At 34.2% G+C, this 17,351-nt stretch overlaps 1 protein-coding gene across 5 annotated transcripts; it reads left to right on the top strand.

Moving 5' to 3' along the window:
* The first annotated feature begins 254 nt into the window (after positions 1 to 254).
* Positions 255 to 16,548, top strand: LOC107917978 (gamma-tubulin complex component 2). 5 transcript variants are annotated; one of them, XM_041074245.1, is made up of 20 exons: positions 272 to 498; positions 749 to 825; positions 1,026 to 1,160; positions 1,656 to 1,787; positions 2,309 to 2,392; positions 2,465 to 2,563; positions 2,686 to 2,777; positions 10,163 to 10,235; positions 10,310 to 10,462; positions 10,540 to 10,659; positions 10,784 to 10,837; positions 13,025 to 13,108; positions 13,291 to 13,365; positions 13,456 to 13,584; positions 14,698 to 14,823; positions 14,909 to 15,016; positions 15,357 to 15,419; positions 15,538 to 15,612; positions 15,883 to 16,076; positions 16,151 to 16,548. In XM_041074245.1, exons 2-20 carry the CDS (start codon positions 754 to 756, stop codon positions 16,275 to 16,277), a joined length of 1,995 nt encoding a protein of 664 aa, XP_040930179.1. In that variant the 5' UTR covers positions 272 to 498; positions 749 to 753; the 3' UTR covers positions 16,278 to 16,548. The 5 variants fall into 5 exon arrangements, with proteins under 5 accessions (XP_016702929.2, XP_040930187.1, XP_040930183.1 ...); XM_041074246.1 differs by having other exon boundaries at positions 2,692 to 2,777; XM_016847440.2 differs by lacking the exon at positions 749 to 825 and having other exon boundaries at positions 255 to 498.
* The last annotated feature ends 803 nt before the right edge of the window (positions 16,549 to 17,351 follow it).

Raw genomic sequence — 17,351 nt, forward strand, 5'->3', positions numbered from 1 at the left:
ATCAAAATTTAATTAAAATCAAGATTAATGGTAATTATATTCACCAATAATATGGTGGCAAATTTACACTTTATCTCCTAATAACTTTTATATAAAATCAAGACTAAGTTAACAGAATATATAAAAATTGCTGATTAAAATTACTATTATACCAACAAAAAGGAAATATTTTCGAAAGCTTTAGTGACAGGAGCAATGATGTAGTTTACCCTTTTAATTTAAATATTATTCTCTCTTCTCTAATTACACATTTACACCCTAATTTTTTGTTCATTTATTTGAAAAGTCTTCTCTTTTTCCTATTATCGTCCTCCTACAATCGTCCCGCTTCTCTCTGTCGTCTCTGCAAATCAGTTTTTTTTTCTTCTCTTCTTATCTCAGTTCTCACCCAACTCCGTGACCGCTGGTTTTTGCCGGATCTGACCCGTATCCCGTGTCGGATCGTGTCGACACGGTATTGCACCCCAAATTGCCGAGTCCTGGTAACGAAGAATGTTGGTATGATTGGCTTTTGCTGGAACTCACAGTTGTAGTTTCATTTCTGAAAATTTAGACAACCTGATTGTTTTTGGCCAACAACTGAATTATCCAATTTTCTGTTACTTTATCTTATATGTCTAGCTGTGGGATTTTAATTTTTGGTACTTACTACTAATGAGTTGAAGTGTAGTCTTTAATTCAGTGCATCTCTCTTGTTTTGCCACTTTCATACAAGTTGATCATTTACCTAAACTGTTTTTATTTCTAGTTTGCATGGTGTTGGTTGAAAATTATGAACTCTATGAGATTTTGGGGCTGCACATTTTTGGGAGAAAAATGCAACATGTGAGCTGATTTTCCTTTTCATTTATGCATAAAATTTTTATAACAGCATACACGTATCTGCATACCGAGGCATTTTCTTCATTATGTGCAGTAATCTACGTTCTACTTTGCCTGGTTTGTACTGCAACTGTTTAATTGGTTGTAACCTGTGAAGATCTCACAATTAGTTTAGGTATTAATTTTTTTAATTTGGTTTGTAGGAACTTATTCTCATTGATGATCTCCTGTTTGCGTTGGTTGGAATTGAAGGACGATACATTTCAATCAAAAGAGTGCATGGAAAGGCTGATGTCGTCAGTTTCCAGGTTGATGCATCTATGGATTTAGCACTTCAGGTTAGAAATTTTCTTCTGTTGGCACAAACAAGTGTTCAGCTATCCTTTGTGGCTGAATTGCTTTTACTCTGGAATTTTACTGTTATGGTGATTGAAAAAACTTGATGCACTGCTGTGCTACTATAAATACCTTTTTGTTATTCTTCGTTAACCATGAAAGGGATATGCAGTTTAGCTTTGGGTTTGATTCCATAAAGTAAAGGACCTCTATTAGCAGACTGCTTGAGCATGGTTTCTTTAGGGACTCTAGAAGCACACTTGCTCTAAATCCAGATTGCTGAAGATAAAAGACTATATTCCTGGAAGTAAAAATAATTCCCTTGAGTATCGATAAATTACTTCCATGGACCATTTTAGTCTTGGAGCATGATGGAGGCCATTTTTGGTCATTTTTGTCTATGTTAATAATTGATGAGATGGTGTTGCAAATGTATCATGTGTGATTTTCTCACTTGCATTTGCACAATGCTTTAACTGATTGAGAAACCATTGCAGGAATTAGCAAAACGGATATTTCCTTTGTGTGAGAGCTATCTCCTGATTGATGAGTTTGTAGAGTCCAGATCTCAGTTCAAGCATGGGCTTGTCAATCATGCCTTTGCTGCTGCACTGAGGGCATTCCTTTTGGTAGGTTCTTTAGGCTACAATGCTTTTCATTAGATAATATACTATTTCTTTCTATTCAAGAAGTGGTTAGGCTATCTGTTCTTTTACCATCCTTGTAAACATTATTTTTTATAGTAATGGCTATTATTGTCTAATTTGCACATGTAGGTTGTCATTTCCTATAGTTTGTTGTTTCTTTGTCAAGCAAATGAATATATACCAAGTTGTGATTGTATTCATGATGCATGCTTGCTAGTTTATTTTGATATAGATGTCCACAATAGATAAATGATAGGCATTTTATTTTATAGTTTGAAAAAGCGTAATCTATCAGGTTTTTAGGCCATTGAGAAAATAGGGTTTTGGGGGTTCAAATAGGGTTACAAATTAATTCCAACCCCCTTTGCCATATTTTATGACTTGTTGTCAATTGAAACAACTCCCTTCATATTTTGTATGATTTGCTGTTAAATAGTTTCATGATAACTGTTTTGACATTCTGCATAATGTTTTCCTCTCCATATGTCAACTTTCTTGATCAGGATTATCAGGCCATGGTTGCACAACTTGAACACCAATTTCGACTTAGAAGACTTTCTATTCAAGGATTGTGGTTTTATTGTCAGGTTTGGCTCTATTCTTAATCCTTTTGTTTTTAGAGTGTTTCACTAAGTATGCTTTTCATCCATTGTTCGCAGCCCATGATGGGCTCCATGCAAGCATTGTCCACTGTGATAAGGAAGGTTTCAGCTAATAATTATGCAGGTTCTGCTGTGCTTAATTTGTTGCAGAGCCAGGTGAGATGTTATCTTAGTTGACTGATGCAGGAAAATATAGTTATTTCAGTTATTTATTATTGCATTAGAACTTAAGAAAATGATATTTGTTTGCTTTGTCCTATTTGCTTATTCGATTTCGGGCTAAGGCTATGGCTGGTGATAGTGCAGTGAGGTCATTGCTTGAGAAAATGACTCATTCTGCTAGCAATGCATACCTTAGCATATTGGAAAGGTACCCCGTTCCCTGTAATAACTGCAGTATATCTGATTTTTGTTGTTACTATGCTTGAAAGTCTGTTATGCTTCAGGAGTTTTAACTTTATCTTGTTATGTGTATCTGTTTCCCCCACTCTAAAAAGTATATTATTGGTGGAGAGTTGGAAAATGTGTTTCCAAGAATTTTTTTTTCCCACGAATCATCAACTGATATGGAATGGTCATCAATTATTTCACTACTATATATAGAGTTGTTATGAACACGAGAACAGGACTGAGTCACAGGGCGACTGACGGGGAAGTCGAAGTCAATTGTCTTCACTTTATCTCGATTCATGTAATGACATATTGTGATTGATAGTTCAACACATCAAAGGGAGATTGAAACCTTATTGCTCGTTTGAGAGAGAAAGCCAAATCTCTTTAGGGTTTTTTATAGGTTTTCTTCTTTGGATTTTATTATTTCATACGTCCCTTTAAATAAGGACTAGTTTTATTACATAAAGAGGAAGCCTATTCTTAGAAGGAAAATAAATCAACTTAAATAAAAGTATAATCAAGAAACCTAAGGAAAGAAATAAAAGTGCAACTTAGGCTTTAACTGGAGAATCAAAATTAATGGCCTTTCCTAACATAGGTTTGGCCATTAACAAACCTTGAATATGTATGTATCAGGTCTGACTATCTTGGCTTGTTTGAATGAAATAATTGAACGGATTTAGTTAAATATGGGTATCTGATTAGTTTCGGGGTTTATGTTAGGGGTTGTGTTGGTTGAAGGCTTGGCTAAGCAGGACAGTAGTGTTTTCCCAAACCCACATCTGGTCCTTACATGAAATGAGAGAGTTGCTTTTTTTTAGTCTGGTCATGCATGTTTGAATGTAATAGTAGGTAGCTTCCTTTATTACCATCCATGTTATGTGATATTTACACCCTTGATATATAAATGAGTTAGAATTATGGTAAAACATCCTATGGCTAGTAATGGAAAAGTCCCCATGTCATTTGAGATGATAAGTATTAGTTCACTGAGCAGATTGCGTTTTCTTGTAATTCTCAGAAAGATACCATGGTTGCAAGAAGACCATGTTTCATTTTTTACAGGAGAAGTGCAGGTTATTGATAACATCAAAATTCGAATTTGTACAATAAATTTGTGAACATTCTAAAAATAATATATTGATAAGTGTCTTGTTTTTGAAACGGGACTCTATTCTAAATGGAGAAATTTCATATATGGAATGACGTTCAATGCTTATGCCTTTACAATTTATTTTGTAGCTTGATCCTGAAGCAGCTCTCTATAATTTGCATCTAGCCCTTTTAGATTTAAATGCCTAGAAATTGAATTCAGTTTTACTTATCATGAAGGCCTATAGTCAGTGGCTTACACATTTTTTTGCTTAAATATTTTGGCTTTTTTAATTGTTTTTGAGTGAAGAAGTTGCTTATAGTTCCTAGACAAGGTATTTAGGAAGCTCTTCTTGTGACCTAGTAAATAAAAAAAATGTTTAGTGTTCTTTTCTACTTGTGAAGTCTGATTATGACTTTAAAGTAGGGATGGCACTGGCACTTTTTAAATTTCCATATCTGAATTGATTAATTTTCATAATATTTGAATTCTTTTATTGTCTAATTAAATGTGAATATTTGTTATCCAAATCCTAATATGAAATAGATAGAACCATCTGTTAAAGGCTTGAATCTGTTAAAATAGTCGGTTGCTTACATCTGTTTCTTTTTTCATAACAAAGATATAAAATCAAAGAAGAAAATACTTGGTTATTTAAATCAATTTCTTTTGTCAAAATAAAGATATAAAATCAATCGGTAATTAAATTAAAGTTTTAGTTTACACATTATTGTTAAAAACAGGCTATTTCAATTAATTTTTCACAAGAAATTACATAAATATTTATAGACATAGTGAGCCTAACTTAGGAAACTTTACACTAGGAAACATACTAATTCTAGGGATGCTGTACTTAAAAACAGCCTTAAAGTTAGGGATAAAATATTTACAGAATCCTATTTGATACACCCAAATATTCCTTAATTAGGAAACTGAAATCTGACACTCCCCCTCAAGCTGGAAAGTGGATATCATCCATTCTCAGCTTGCTTACTAATCTCTGAAACAACTTCCCAGACAATCCTTTGGTAAGTATGTCTGCTAGTTGACCATCAATGGACACAAATGGAGTGCAAATTAAGCCACTGTCCAGTTTTTCCTTTATAAAATGTCTGTCAACCTCAACGTGCTTTGTTCGATCATGTTGAACTGGATTATGTGCAATATTGATAGCAGACTTATTATCGCAATACAACTTTATTGGACATTCCCACTTGATCTTCAAATCTTCCAAAATAATTTTTAGCCATAACAACTCACAAACTCCAAGAGCCATCGCCCTAAATTCAGCTTCTGCACTAGATCTAGCCACAACATTTTGTTTTTTACTCCTCCAAGTCACAAGGTTGCCTCCTAGGAAAGTACAATAGCCCGAGGTTGATCTTCTATCAACCATAGATCCTGCATAATCTGCATCAGTATAGGCTTCAAGGGTTAAATTCTGTCCCTTTTTAAATAGGATTCCTTTGCCTGGTGTGCCCTTTAAGTATGTAGAATCTGATATACGGCTTTCAGATGTGATTCTTTGGGATTGTGCATAAACTGACTTGCAACACCTACTGCATAGGCAATATCTGGTCTGGTATGAGACAAGTAAATGAGCTTCCCCACAAGTCTTTGATATGACCTTTTATCAACTGCTGCATCTTCTAGTGTATTTCCTAGTCTGTGGTTCACCTCTATGGGTGTCTCTGCTGGTTTACAGCCCAACTTGCCCGTCTCTGTCAACAAATCAACTATGTATTTTTGCTGAGATATAAATATTCCTTCCCGAGAGTGTGCCACTTCAATACCAAGGAAATATTTTAACTTACCGAGCTCTTTGACTTCAAATTCTTTTACTAGGCATTTCTTTAAATTCTCCATTCCTTCTAGATCATCACCAGTCACTATAATGTCATCAATATAGACTAATAAAGCAGTCACTCCCCCTGAAGATGAGTGTTTTACAAATAGAGTGTGATTTCCTTGACTCTGTTTATACCCCAACTTGAGCATTACTTTGGTAAATCTTCCAAACCAAGCCCTCGGGGACTGTTTTAGTCCGTACAAAGCCTTTTTTAGTTTGCAAACTACCTGTCCTGTATTTGGACGGAATCCTGGAGGAACATCCATATAGACTTCCTCCTCAAGATCACCGTGTAAAAAGGCATTTTTGATGTCAAATTGCTGTAATTTCTAGCCTCGGTTGGCAGCTAGTGACAACAGCACTCTTACAGTGTTCATCTTTGCTACAGGGGCAAATGTCTCAAGGTAGTCTATTCCATACATTTGAGTGTACCCTTTAGCAACCAATCTTGCTTTGTACCTCTCCAAAGAACCATCTGACTTATATTTCACTGTGTACACCCAGCGACATCCCACTGGTTTCTTTCCTCTCGGTAATTGCAATAAGTCCCATGTCTTATTTTTTTCAAGAGCTTCCATTTCAACTTTCATGGCATTTTTCCAATTCTCATCTTCTAACGCCTCGGATACAGTTTTGGGAATGGAGATAGAATTTAGGCTGGTAAGAAAGGTTTTGTGGTTATGGGACAAGTTTTTGTAAGACATGAATAGGTACAAGGGATGTTTTGTATAGGTTCTAGTCCCCTTTCTAATAGCAATAGGAAAATCATCTAAATTTGCAGTATTAGAATTCAATGTAGGTTCAGAATTACCTCAGGTCGTATAGGAGAAGAAGATGATTGAACTTGCACCGGTGCCTTCTTCCTTGAGTAAACCAGTAAAGGACGAGTAGTGTCCTGAATTCCTCTTGGTGATTTGGGTGTATTAGGCTCTGTTTCAGGTTGTATAGGGGCCATTGTTTCAAGTCGGGCAGGTTGGTTAATAGGCAAGAACTGAGTGGGAGTGTTTGGTTGCTGGACAGGAGCTGGAATGTGAGTGTTTTGCTGCTGGACAGGAGCTGGAATGTGGGTGTTTTGTTGCTGGACAGGAGCTGGAATGTCAAGAAGAAAGAATTCTTTGTCTTTATCTTCTGTGAATAAGATCTCCCCCTGAAGATAAGGACGAGTAAAGAAATTCTCTTGTTCTGCAAAAGTAACATCTGCTGTTACAAAAATTTTTTTTGTGGCTGGATGATAGCATTTGTACCCCTTTTGAGTGGAAGAATAACCAAGAAAGACACACTTGATAGCTTGTGGATCAAATTTTCCTCTATTTTGAGAATGAATATGTACAAAAGCAACACAGCCAAATATTTTGGGAGTAAGGTTACTTGAAGTATTGAAATCAGGAAAGAATTTTGCTAGAACTTGCATAGGACTTTGAGATTTAAGGACTTTTGTAGGCGATCTATTTATCAAATGAGTAGCAGTTAAAACAGCCTCCCCCCAATATTGTTTACGGACATTTTTTTGGAACAAAAGGGCTCTTGTAATAGCTAAAATGTGACCATTATTTCTTTCGGCAACACCATTTTGTTGAGGTGTACTAACACAAGATGACTCATGTATAATTCCTCTTTCCTGGAAATATGTTGAGAAATTGATTGAAATAATCCTTGGCATTGTTTGACCTAAACCTTTTTATTTCAGCTCCAAATTGTGTTTTGATCATGTTGTAAAAGGTTGGAAAGATAGACATTACATCAGATTTTTGTTTTAAAAGAAATATCTAAGACACACGAGTACAATCATCAATAAAGGATACAAAGCACCGAGCCCCAGAAATATTTGAAATAGTGGATGACCCCCAAACATCACTATGAATAAGAGTAAAAGGAGTGAAGGTTCTTTTATTGCTTACTGGAAAAGAGGTACGTTTATGTTTTGCAAGTTCATAGATATCACAATGAAAATTTTCAACAGCCAATCCTTTGAACAATGAAAGAAACATAATTTTAAGGACTCTAAACGATGGATGACCAAGGCGAAGGTGATAGAGCCAAATTTGGTCTTGATTGGTTTTAATAGATTCGGATATGAAAGATGAAGGTGAGGAATTCAGAGCACTAACTTCTCCACTGGATTCTTCAAGATAGTATAGGCCATTTACTTCCTTAGCATGTCCAATCATCCTCCTCGTATTCTGTTCCTGAAAAAGACATCGATTGTGATAGAAAACCACTTTACAGTTAGAGTCTTTGGTAATTCTTTGAATGGATAAAAGATTGGTAAATAGTTTTGAAACATGAAGGACATTTTTAAGAGTAAGGGTTTTGTTTATAACAATAAAACCCTGACCAGCCACTGTGATCACAGAACCATCGGCTACTGTTATTTTTCTACTACTAGGGCAAGGTGTATATGAAAGGAGTGGGTCATGTGGTCTGTAGCTCCTGAGTCAATGACTCAAGAATTTTTGGTGACTGTATCTGAGACTTTAGAATCTTGAGAAGAGGATATACCTGAAAAAGCCAAACTACAAGTACCTGTTGAAGGATTCCTAAGAATTATTCTTTCCATCCAGCTGTCTTGCTGTATATACTCGTCCTTGTCCCTTTGGTTGTCCACCTTTTTCTGAAAAATTTTTATTTGTTGTTTGTGGCTTCCCATGGAGTTTCCAACATCTTTCTTTAGTGTGACGGGCCTTTTTACAGTAGGTTCACCATACGGAATCCCTGTTAATAGGCTTTGTACCTTCTGTTTGTCTATTATCTTCACTATTTGGTTGCTTCAGGCCAAATCTCCTCTCACTTACAGCTTTTGTAACCAAGGCTGAACTATCCACTTGACTGTTCTCAACCATAACTCCTCTTCTTCCTTCCTCAGCACGAACAATTGCAATTGTCTCATTTAGTGATGGTAGTTCCTCTTTTCCAAGTACTTGAACTCTTACTGCATCAAACTCAACATTTAGTTCAGCAAGAAAATCATAAATTCGATCCTTTTCAACGAACCTTTTCAGGAGTGCTGCATCTTCACTGCATTTCATCTGAATGCACTGGTAATGATCTATCTCTTGCCATAAACTTTGCAACAGATTGGAATACTCCGTGATTGATCGACTTCCTTGCTTGGTAGATGAAATCTTAGTCTTTTTTTCATAGATTTGAGCAGCATCTCGGACTTTAGAATAAGTCTGTTTCACAGCTTCCCATATTTCTTTGGATGTGTTAAGAAACATGCATGTATCACTGATTTATGGCATCATAGAGTTCCATAACCAAGACATTACCATAGAGTCTTGTTCATCCCAAGCATCAAAATTAGGATCTCTCTTAGTCTTGATTTCATAGATTTGAGCAGCATCTCGAACTTTAGAATAAGTCTGTTTCACAGCTTCCCATATTTCTTTGGATGTGTTAAGAAACATGCATGTATCACTGATTTATGGCATCATAGAGTTCCATAACCAAGACATTACCATAGAGTCTTGTTCATCCCAAGCATCAAAATTAGGATCTCCTTCTTTAGGTCCAGTTCCGAGTAAGTGACTCAGTTTTCCTCTTCCCTTCAAGAACGTACGAATCAATTGAGACCACTTCAGGTAAATTTTCCCATTTAGCCTGTAGGCTACTTGGATGTTCTGAAACTCACTTGTTAGGTTTGAGTTGTTCACAGAAACTTCTGAGACATCCCCAGTGTTACTGATCTTGACAGTTTCAGTCATGTTTCGTTTGAACAAATTTTACAGGCTTGAGGGCTGGTTGGAATCAGGAAAAAAATCGTCAGACAAAGAAAAAAAAATCCCAGAAATCGGGCTAAAAAAGCTCTGATATCATGTTAAAAACAGGCTATTTCAATTAATTTTTCACAAGAAATTACATAAATATTTATAGACATAGTGAGCCTAACTTAGGAAACTTTACACTAAGAAACATACTAATTCTAGGGATGCTGTACCTAAAAACAGCCTTAAAGTTAGGGATAAAATATTTACAGAATCCTATTTGATACACTCAAATATTCCTTAATTAGGAAACTGAAATCTGACAATTATTAACAAGTAACAGCTTTTAAATACAACAAAAGAAAACCTTAGATAATAAAAGTCCATTTATGAAACTAAAACAACCATAAATTGATAAAGAAACAACAATCAACTAAAAATGAATTTGGATAATGTCCCGAGTCTCTCCAAACCAAAAGTAAATTGGATTTGGATATTGGATATCCAAACATTACTACCTGAATCTGAAAAATATTAAATCGGATACTATAGCTACTCCAAAATTCAATCCATTCCTATCCCTATTTTATAAACGACAATGTGTTCAGCATGAAAATGCTATTAAATTTTCTCAGTTTCTTACCTTTTGAAGAGTTGTAGGGTTTTTTGAAGCATTATAATTAAATTAATTATCATGAGGAAATTCCAACAAATAGGTGGATCTATGAAGGAGTAATTGATGATCCATATGGTGAATTTTTTATTGCTGAGAACAAGTCTCTTCAAAAGGTATATTGTTTCTATCCACGTATATTTGTGTTTCAAATTTGTGCTTTCTTTACTTATAATTTTTAGGTTTGTAGGAGAGCCTTACTCAAGATTATGATGCTAAGTATTGGAGGCAACGTTATAGTCTCAAGAAGGACATTCCTAGCTTCCTTGCAAATATTGCTGGTACAATATTGACTACTGGGAAATATCTGAATGTCATGAGAGAATGTGGGTACAATGTTCAGGTCTGATTCTTTAAAAATGAGAACCTCCTTTGTCCATTTTGCTTTGTGACATACCTCTACCTAGATATTATTTTTAGGTCCCTGTGTCTGAAAATTCTAAATTAATGACTTTTGGATCAAACCATCAATACCTTGAGTGTGTAAAAGCTGCTTATGAATTTGCCAGTGGTGAGCTCTTAAGTCTCATTAAGGAAAAGGTGAGCATGAATTGTTACTACTTAGTAATTTAAAAGTTAATTTTAAAGTGTTTTTTTTTGGTCATCCATTAAGAGAATTTGCCAGAACTTTATCTAATTTTGACTTCCATGTCTAATGTTCCAGTATGATTTAATAGGAAAGTTGCGGTCTATAAAGCACTATCTTCTACTTGACCAGGTAAATATGTTAAATATTGTATACTTTGGGATGGAAATCAATCTTTATTTATGTATAGTATGGTTTTGAATGTGGTTACCAGTTATCTCTAACAGAAAGCACACAATTTGTAATTGTTTTTTCTAGTATGCTGGTTGAGATAGATAAGGACCACTTTTTGTAGATCACAACTTTTGATGAGTGTATGTGAGCGCCAAGTTTTCAATAGCTTTATGCAGGGCATGCTTGGCATTCAATAGTCACACTAGGTTAAGTTGTGATTCGGTTTATATGATTATTAGCCAATATTTAAACCATATTGTAACCATTTGGGACTAGTTCTCAAGTTCTAACTATTTAACATGATTAGTACTTAGTTGAGCTTTGTAAAACTCAAGCACCAAAGCTTTAACTGTTCTGGTGCATGGTAATAGTAGTAGTATCATTGCTTTGGTCTTATTTCTTGGCCAGAAATGGATCTAAGAGGAGAATTTAATAATGTAAGTGTTGTTCTGATAACTGCATAAAGGATTGAAACTAGAAATTTCAAGGATTTAAAAGTTTTTCAGTCCTTGAGTGGCTTCTTAGAAGAATCTTTCAAATGAGAACATGTTGAGTGCATTCAATGAGAGGACCTACAATTGGTGAAGCCCTAAATGCATTTTCCCGGAAGCCAAGCACTTGCATTTGTAGGGATCTATACCCTTTTATATTTCTTAGATCGTCTTTTCCATTTTCATCATTGACCATTGTATTTTCTATCTCTATGTTTGATATTTATCAAAATAAGTTTTGAAATTGATTGGTTTTTTAACTAAAACTTTTACCTAAAATTAGTAATTTAATGACACTAAATGAAATAAATGTATAAATACTGAAGAATGCATAAATTGAAGATGATAATTCAATAGGGGACATAACAAATTGTAAAGATAGATGGATAGAAAACTCCTTGAAGTATCCACAGCTACTTTGGGAAATATTAGGTGAAAATTATGATCTTAATATACTAAAAAACTGAAAAGAGAATAAGAAATAGTTTGTGTGACAAGGAGGTGGCATATGCTAAAATAATATTTAGAGCATTGATACTTTTTCTAAGTTATAGAATGGGTAACTCCCATATTTCTTCCTAAGGGATCAACCAAATTGCTTTTGCACTAGCTAGCTACTAATTGGGATTGCCAAACTCTAGGAAGTTTGACCTTGTAGAATTTCTAAAGGACCCTTAAAGTAAAGGGCTTTGAGAGGCACCCTAATAATAGGGTATGCTGTTGGACCTTAACTTTTAAGGGTGTTGAAGAGAGGAAATTAGGGTGCCTATTTTCCTCTCAAAGGGCTTTGAGAGGCACCCTAATTTCCTCTCTGAGGGTCCTTTAGAAGTTCTCAAAGTTGCTAAAACTCTAGTAAGTGCCTATTTTCCTCTCTTCTACACCATTTTAAGCACTTGTAAACACAACTAGTTTGGTTCAGCTTTTGTTATCTCTTTGCTTGGTAAGAATAATGGAAATGGATACGGATGAAAAAACTGTTAATCCAATGTAAAGCTACAAAGTAGAAAAATGGCTACCTAACCATGGGAGTAACATTTTCCTTTCTTAGCCCCCTCAATCATTCCTATCAAGAAGAGCCTGAGACAATGTGTTTGCAAAACTGAGAAGATATAAGAAAAGGAAAACCTGTAGATGCGCAAAACTGAGATGATAATAAGAACAAGAAAACACATAGATGTTTGCAAAACTGAGAAGAACATATTGGCAGCTGTGAAAATAGTTGGTTTACTGGAAAATTGACTTAGCATCATAGGGAGGGATTGATAGAGTGAGGGATAGAAATAGTTGACAGAGGGCAGGAGTCCGAGTAGGGAGAGGTAAAAGGAAGATGAAGGCAGTCTCAGATAATGCCTGATTCTGGCTACCAAATACATGCTTAAAGTACTGGAGCATTTTGAAAATCCTTTCTATGTTTTAGACAAATAAGGTAATTTGCTTTATAGATTAAAATAGTTTTAAATTTGAGTTCTGTCTTGGAGTGATCATATGCAAACACAGCACTACATTTTGGAATAATAGGATCTAGAATAAAATTAATATTCTATTCCTATTCCTGTCCAACATTTAGAGAGTGATTGTATATAGTTGTATGATAGACATATGTTTTCATAATGATTTATGTAGTCATTCTAATTCAGGTGCTATCAAATTGCAGGGTGATTTCTTGGTTCATTTTATGGATATAGCTCGAGAGGAGCTCTTGAAAAAGCATGATGAGATATCTGTAGAGAAACTGCAGGTTTTATCATCTTTCCCGTCTTTTTCTTTGATTGTTCACCATGTGAGGTGCATATGACAAGGCTTCTACATCTCTACTCAATAAAATTTAAAAAGGAAACTGCAAAATAAATGTTATTAAAAAGGCAAGCTATCTGACATGTGAATTTATTTCTCTTTATCCATTTGTTCTTGAATATGTAGTCTCTGCTGGATCTAGCTTTGCGTACCACGGCTGCTGCAGCAGATCCTTGTCATGAGGACTTAACATGTTGTGTGGTAAGTGGTTCCTCTGTTCCTCATTTCTTTGTATGGGAAAAACTTGGATTGTATCTATATTGCATTATTATTTAATGTTTTAACTCTCAGGAGAGGGCTTCGGTTCTCAAAGGATTGAGCAGACTGAAGGATCTTGACATCAAGAATGTTTCTCATAGTAATGATCTAGAGGAGCCAATAAGCATTACTGGTCTTGAGACATTTTCCTTGAGCTATAAGGTGGGCTTTTTTTTTTTTTTTTGTTTCTCATAGTAATGATCTAGAGGAACCAATAAGCATTACTGGTCTTGAGACATTTTCCTTGAGCTATAAGGTGGGCTTTTTTTTTTTTTTTGTAGTTACTGTACAATGTCTGTTCTTGCATGAGTCTTCAAATTACAAGTTAATTAAACGGACCTACTTACAGGGAGTATAGCCATTGTTAGTGTCTCTTGAATGTTTTGATTTCTTTTAAGGTTAAAATGTTTTAGTAAAATTATATTTGGTTCTTCCAATATTTTCTGGGTTGTGTTTAAACTTCGTTTTCAAGGTGAAATAATAGTCAATCGTAAGAATTACATGATTTGCGTGGTAGTTTCTCGGGGTGTGCACTTTTACTTTGGTTAAATAAAAAACAAACCAAGAAATTGATTTCTAACTCTTTTTTTTTTTTTGAAACCAAACCAAACTATATTATAATGAAAACCCAATTGAAGTAATTTAGTTTGCTTTGGTTTTGACCAAATAAGCAAAAAAAAAAAAGAAGAAAGAAATCAAATAATTAAAAATTAAAGGGGCCCTCAATTCAAGTCAAATATAAACAGTTAAATTAAAATAAAAACAAGAGTCTAAGTGTCTGTTCACTGAATGGCTTCAGTGTTTTGGAATTCATTCTCTTCTCATTCTCCCAACGCTAGAGTCATGCAACAAATTCAAGTCAAATATAAACAGTTAAATTAAAATAGAAAACAACAGTCTAAGTGCCTGTTCTGTGAATGGCTTCAGTGTATTGGGAATTCATTCTCACCTCATTTCCCCCAACACTAGAGTCATGCAACAGATGAGGCCTGCCTAAATGGGCAACTAAGAACTGAATTTGTAGCATCATAAATATAAACTGGTTCACATAAAACACTTCAGAAAACACAGTAAATGATAGTACGTAATACATAGGTTTCTTTGTTTTTGACTAGATTGTGCTCTGCCCTAGTTGTTTCTTTATACTTGCTTGATGGATTATTGTGAGTGGAAGCTCCTTATATTGTAATCCATTGGTGACATCACTTTTACATCATTTCACGGTGCAACCATGTATTTTCATCTTTATGCTCATGATATTTTGTGTGTTTTCAGATTCAGTGGCCACTGTCAATTGTTATATCAAGAAAAGCTTTAACAAAATATCAGTTGATTTTCCGCTTCCTTTTTCATTGTAAGCATGTGGAACGCCAGCTCTGTGGGGCTTGGCAAATGCATCAAGTATGGACTTGAACTTATTGTTGTAATCTGGCGACCTTCTATGTGTTTGCTCTATGCTATCCTATAACTTCAACAAATTTTGCAGGGAGTTCGTGCTCTTAATTCTCATGGAACTGCCATCTCTAGATCATCTCTCCTCTGTCGTAGCATTCTGAGATTTATTAACAGTCTTCTGCATTATCTAACATTTGAGGCAGGTTTCTTTGTATCCTTTGCACCATAGCAGCTCTGAATACTTTTGTAAGCACTAGAAGGAACAGCTCATGAAGTCAGACGAATATTACATACTCTTTATCTTCCATTCCACTTTATTTCAGTTTTGGGCATAATTGAACCTCAGTATTTCTTTACTTTGGGAAATCTCTGCATTTGTGGTAGTCAAAGCCACTAGCAAGATGGACTTTGGGTTTTGACTCTTTGCTTTATCAAGGAAAGGCACCAAAAAGGCTGAGGAAGAAAATATGAACTTACATTGAGATGTTCAAAGTTGGCTTGGTGCTTTTAAGTAACATTCTTGAAATCCTTCTTTTCAGGTTCTTGAACCCAATTGGCATGTGATGCATGGTAGACTCCAGACTGCAAAAAGCATTGACGAGGTATTATCCTAATTAGACTTCTAAATGCTGCATATCTGTTTTAATATAAAATATAATTTTTTTGGTGATAAACTAGTGCATCACAAGTTATATTTGAACATCCTTCCATTTGTAACAGGTCATCCAGCATCATGATTTTTTCCTTGATAAGTGTCTGAAAGAATGCTTACTTCTTTTGCCTGAACTGATACAGGTTTGTTGCTTCTCATTTATCAGTATTTTTGGGACAGCTTTTAATAAATTGGACATGCTAGTCTGTTGCTATTTGTTAGACTAAAATGGTGTTTTAGAGTTATATTATTAGAATCTAATAAGAACTGGTGACTGAAGCATATTTCAATTTTTGAAGTGAAAAAAAAAGATGTATTTGGAAATGAAGTCTGAAACAGCCCTTGAATACACAAGATTTGATTGTGGGAAATTCACTTTCATTATTCATGTTTGTTTGTTTTTACTGTCGCAGAAAGTGGAGAAGTTGAAATCATTGTGCCTACAATATGCAGCAGCAACACAATGGTTAATCTCGTCGTCTATTGACATTCCCAAGTTAGATGAGCAGTCTGATGGTTCGTTTGGCTCAGGAAAATTGAAATCAAAGAATCCATCTCAAGTGCTAAAAGTCATGACTAGAAACTCAGCCGTTACTGATTCCATTCTGTAAGTGTGGAGAATGGGTGGCTATGATGACCTCTTTCTCCCATCACTCTAACTTGAACTAATATACATTGCAGTAAATTTGAGAGAGAATTCAATGCTGAGCTTCAGACCCTGAGACCAATTTTGAGCAGCAGCTCCCAAGCGGAACCATATTTGACACATCTTGCACAGTGGATACTTGGTGTTGGAAATGATCAGTAAGTTCAAATATTGTGTTACATGTGCTTTAGGTAGGGATTATTGTTTGTGTTGTGTTTTGTCTGTATATTTGTTTCTTCTTTATACTGCATTTTTTAGGTCTCTAATTTCACAAAACAATTGCTTGCTATATATTTAGTAAAACTGTGATGGGGTTGAAATTTTGGGTCACATCTTCTATTAGATTTTTATTCGGGTAAGTCTTTTTTTTTCTTTATTGCATGTTAGATGTAATATCAATCAAAAATATATATTATTGTTGATTTTGGAGTAACATTTTGTGATGATATTGATGTTCTAATTAAATTTGTATATTAATATCAAATCTATCGGCACAAATATATAAATCAATTTGTTAAATAGTTTTCTACAAAACGTTATATATAGAACAATCGATGAACTCTAATCTTCGATATGTATTTGTTTTTAAGGTTTTTATGATTTATGTTGTACATGAATACGTATGTGAATATAATTATACGATTGTAATTTCATAAGAATGAACAAATGATTATATTTTCTTAAGAAATATAAAATTTAAATTCAGAATTGGTAAGACAATGTCAATATAAGCTAGTACTAGTTAATCGCTCAATCATTTATCGTGTTGGTTAAGTTTTTTTTTTAATGGATTAAAAATTACTTTATATATATATATATATATATATATATATAAAGCACCTTGAACTTAGCACTGCGAGTCTCAAAATCTTAACTTTGCTATTCCAATTTAAGTCTCATTGTTTCTTATATAATCTTTTTATAGATATGGTTAAATTATTTTAAGGCTTCAATGTAAAAAGTTCCAAATTTTGACAAAAAAAATTAATTTTTTTTGTGAAAAATAAATTTAATAAAGTCCTCAAATTTTCGAATTGTATTAATTAGGTTCTTTGATCAACATTTAGGTTATGTCCGTACCCAACTTGGACATCAATTTTTTTTAAATTATAAAAATATTTTATTTCTTTTAAAATATTATAAATTTGTAAAAAATTATTAAAAATTATAAAATGTTAAATAAAATTTAAAAATAAAAAATTTATTAAAAATCATTCAAAAATTTAATTTTAGAAT

This window comes from Gossypium hirsutum, chromosome A01 (genome assembly GCF_007990345.1).
Source record: "Gossypium hirsutum isolate 1008001.06 chromosome A01, Gossypium_hirsutum_v2.1, whole genome shotgun sequence".
NCBI lineage: Eukaryota > Viridiplantae > Streptophyta > Magnoliopsida > Malvales > Malvaceae > Gossypium > Gossypium hirsutum.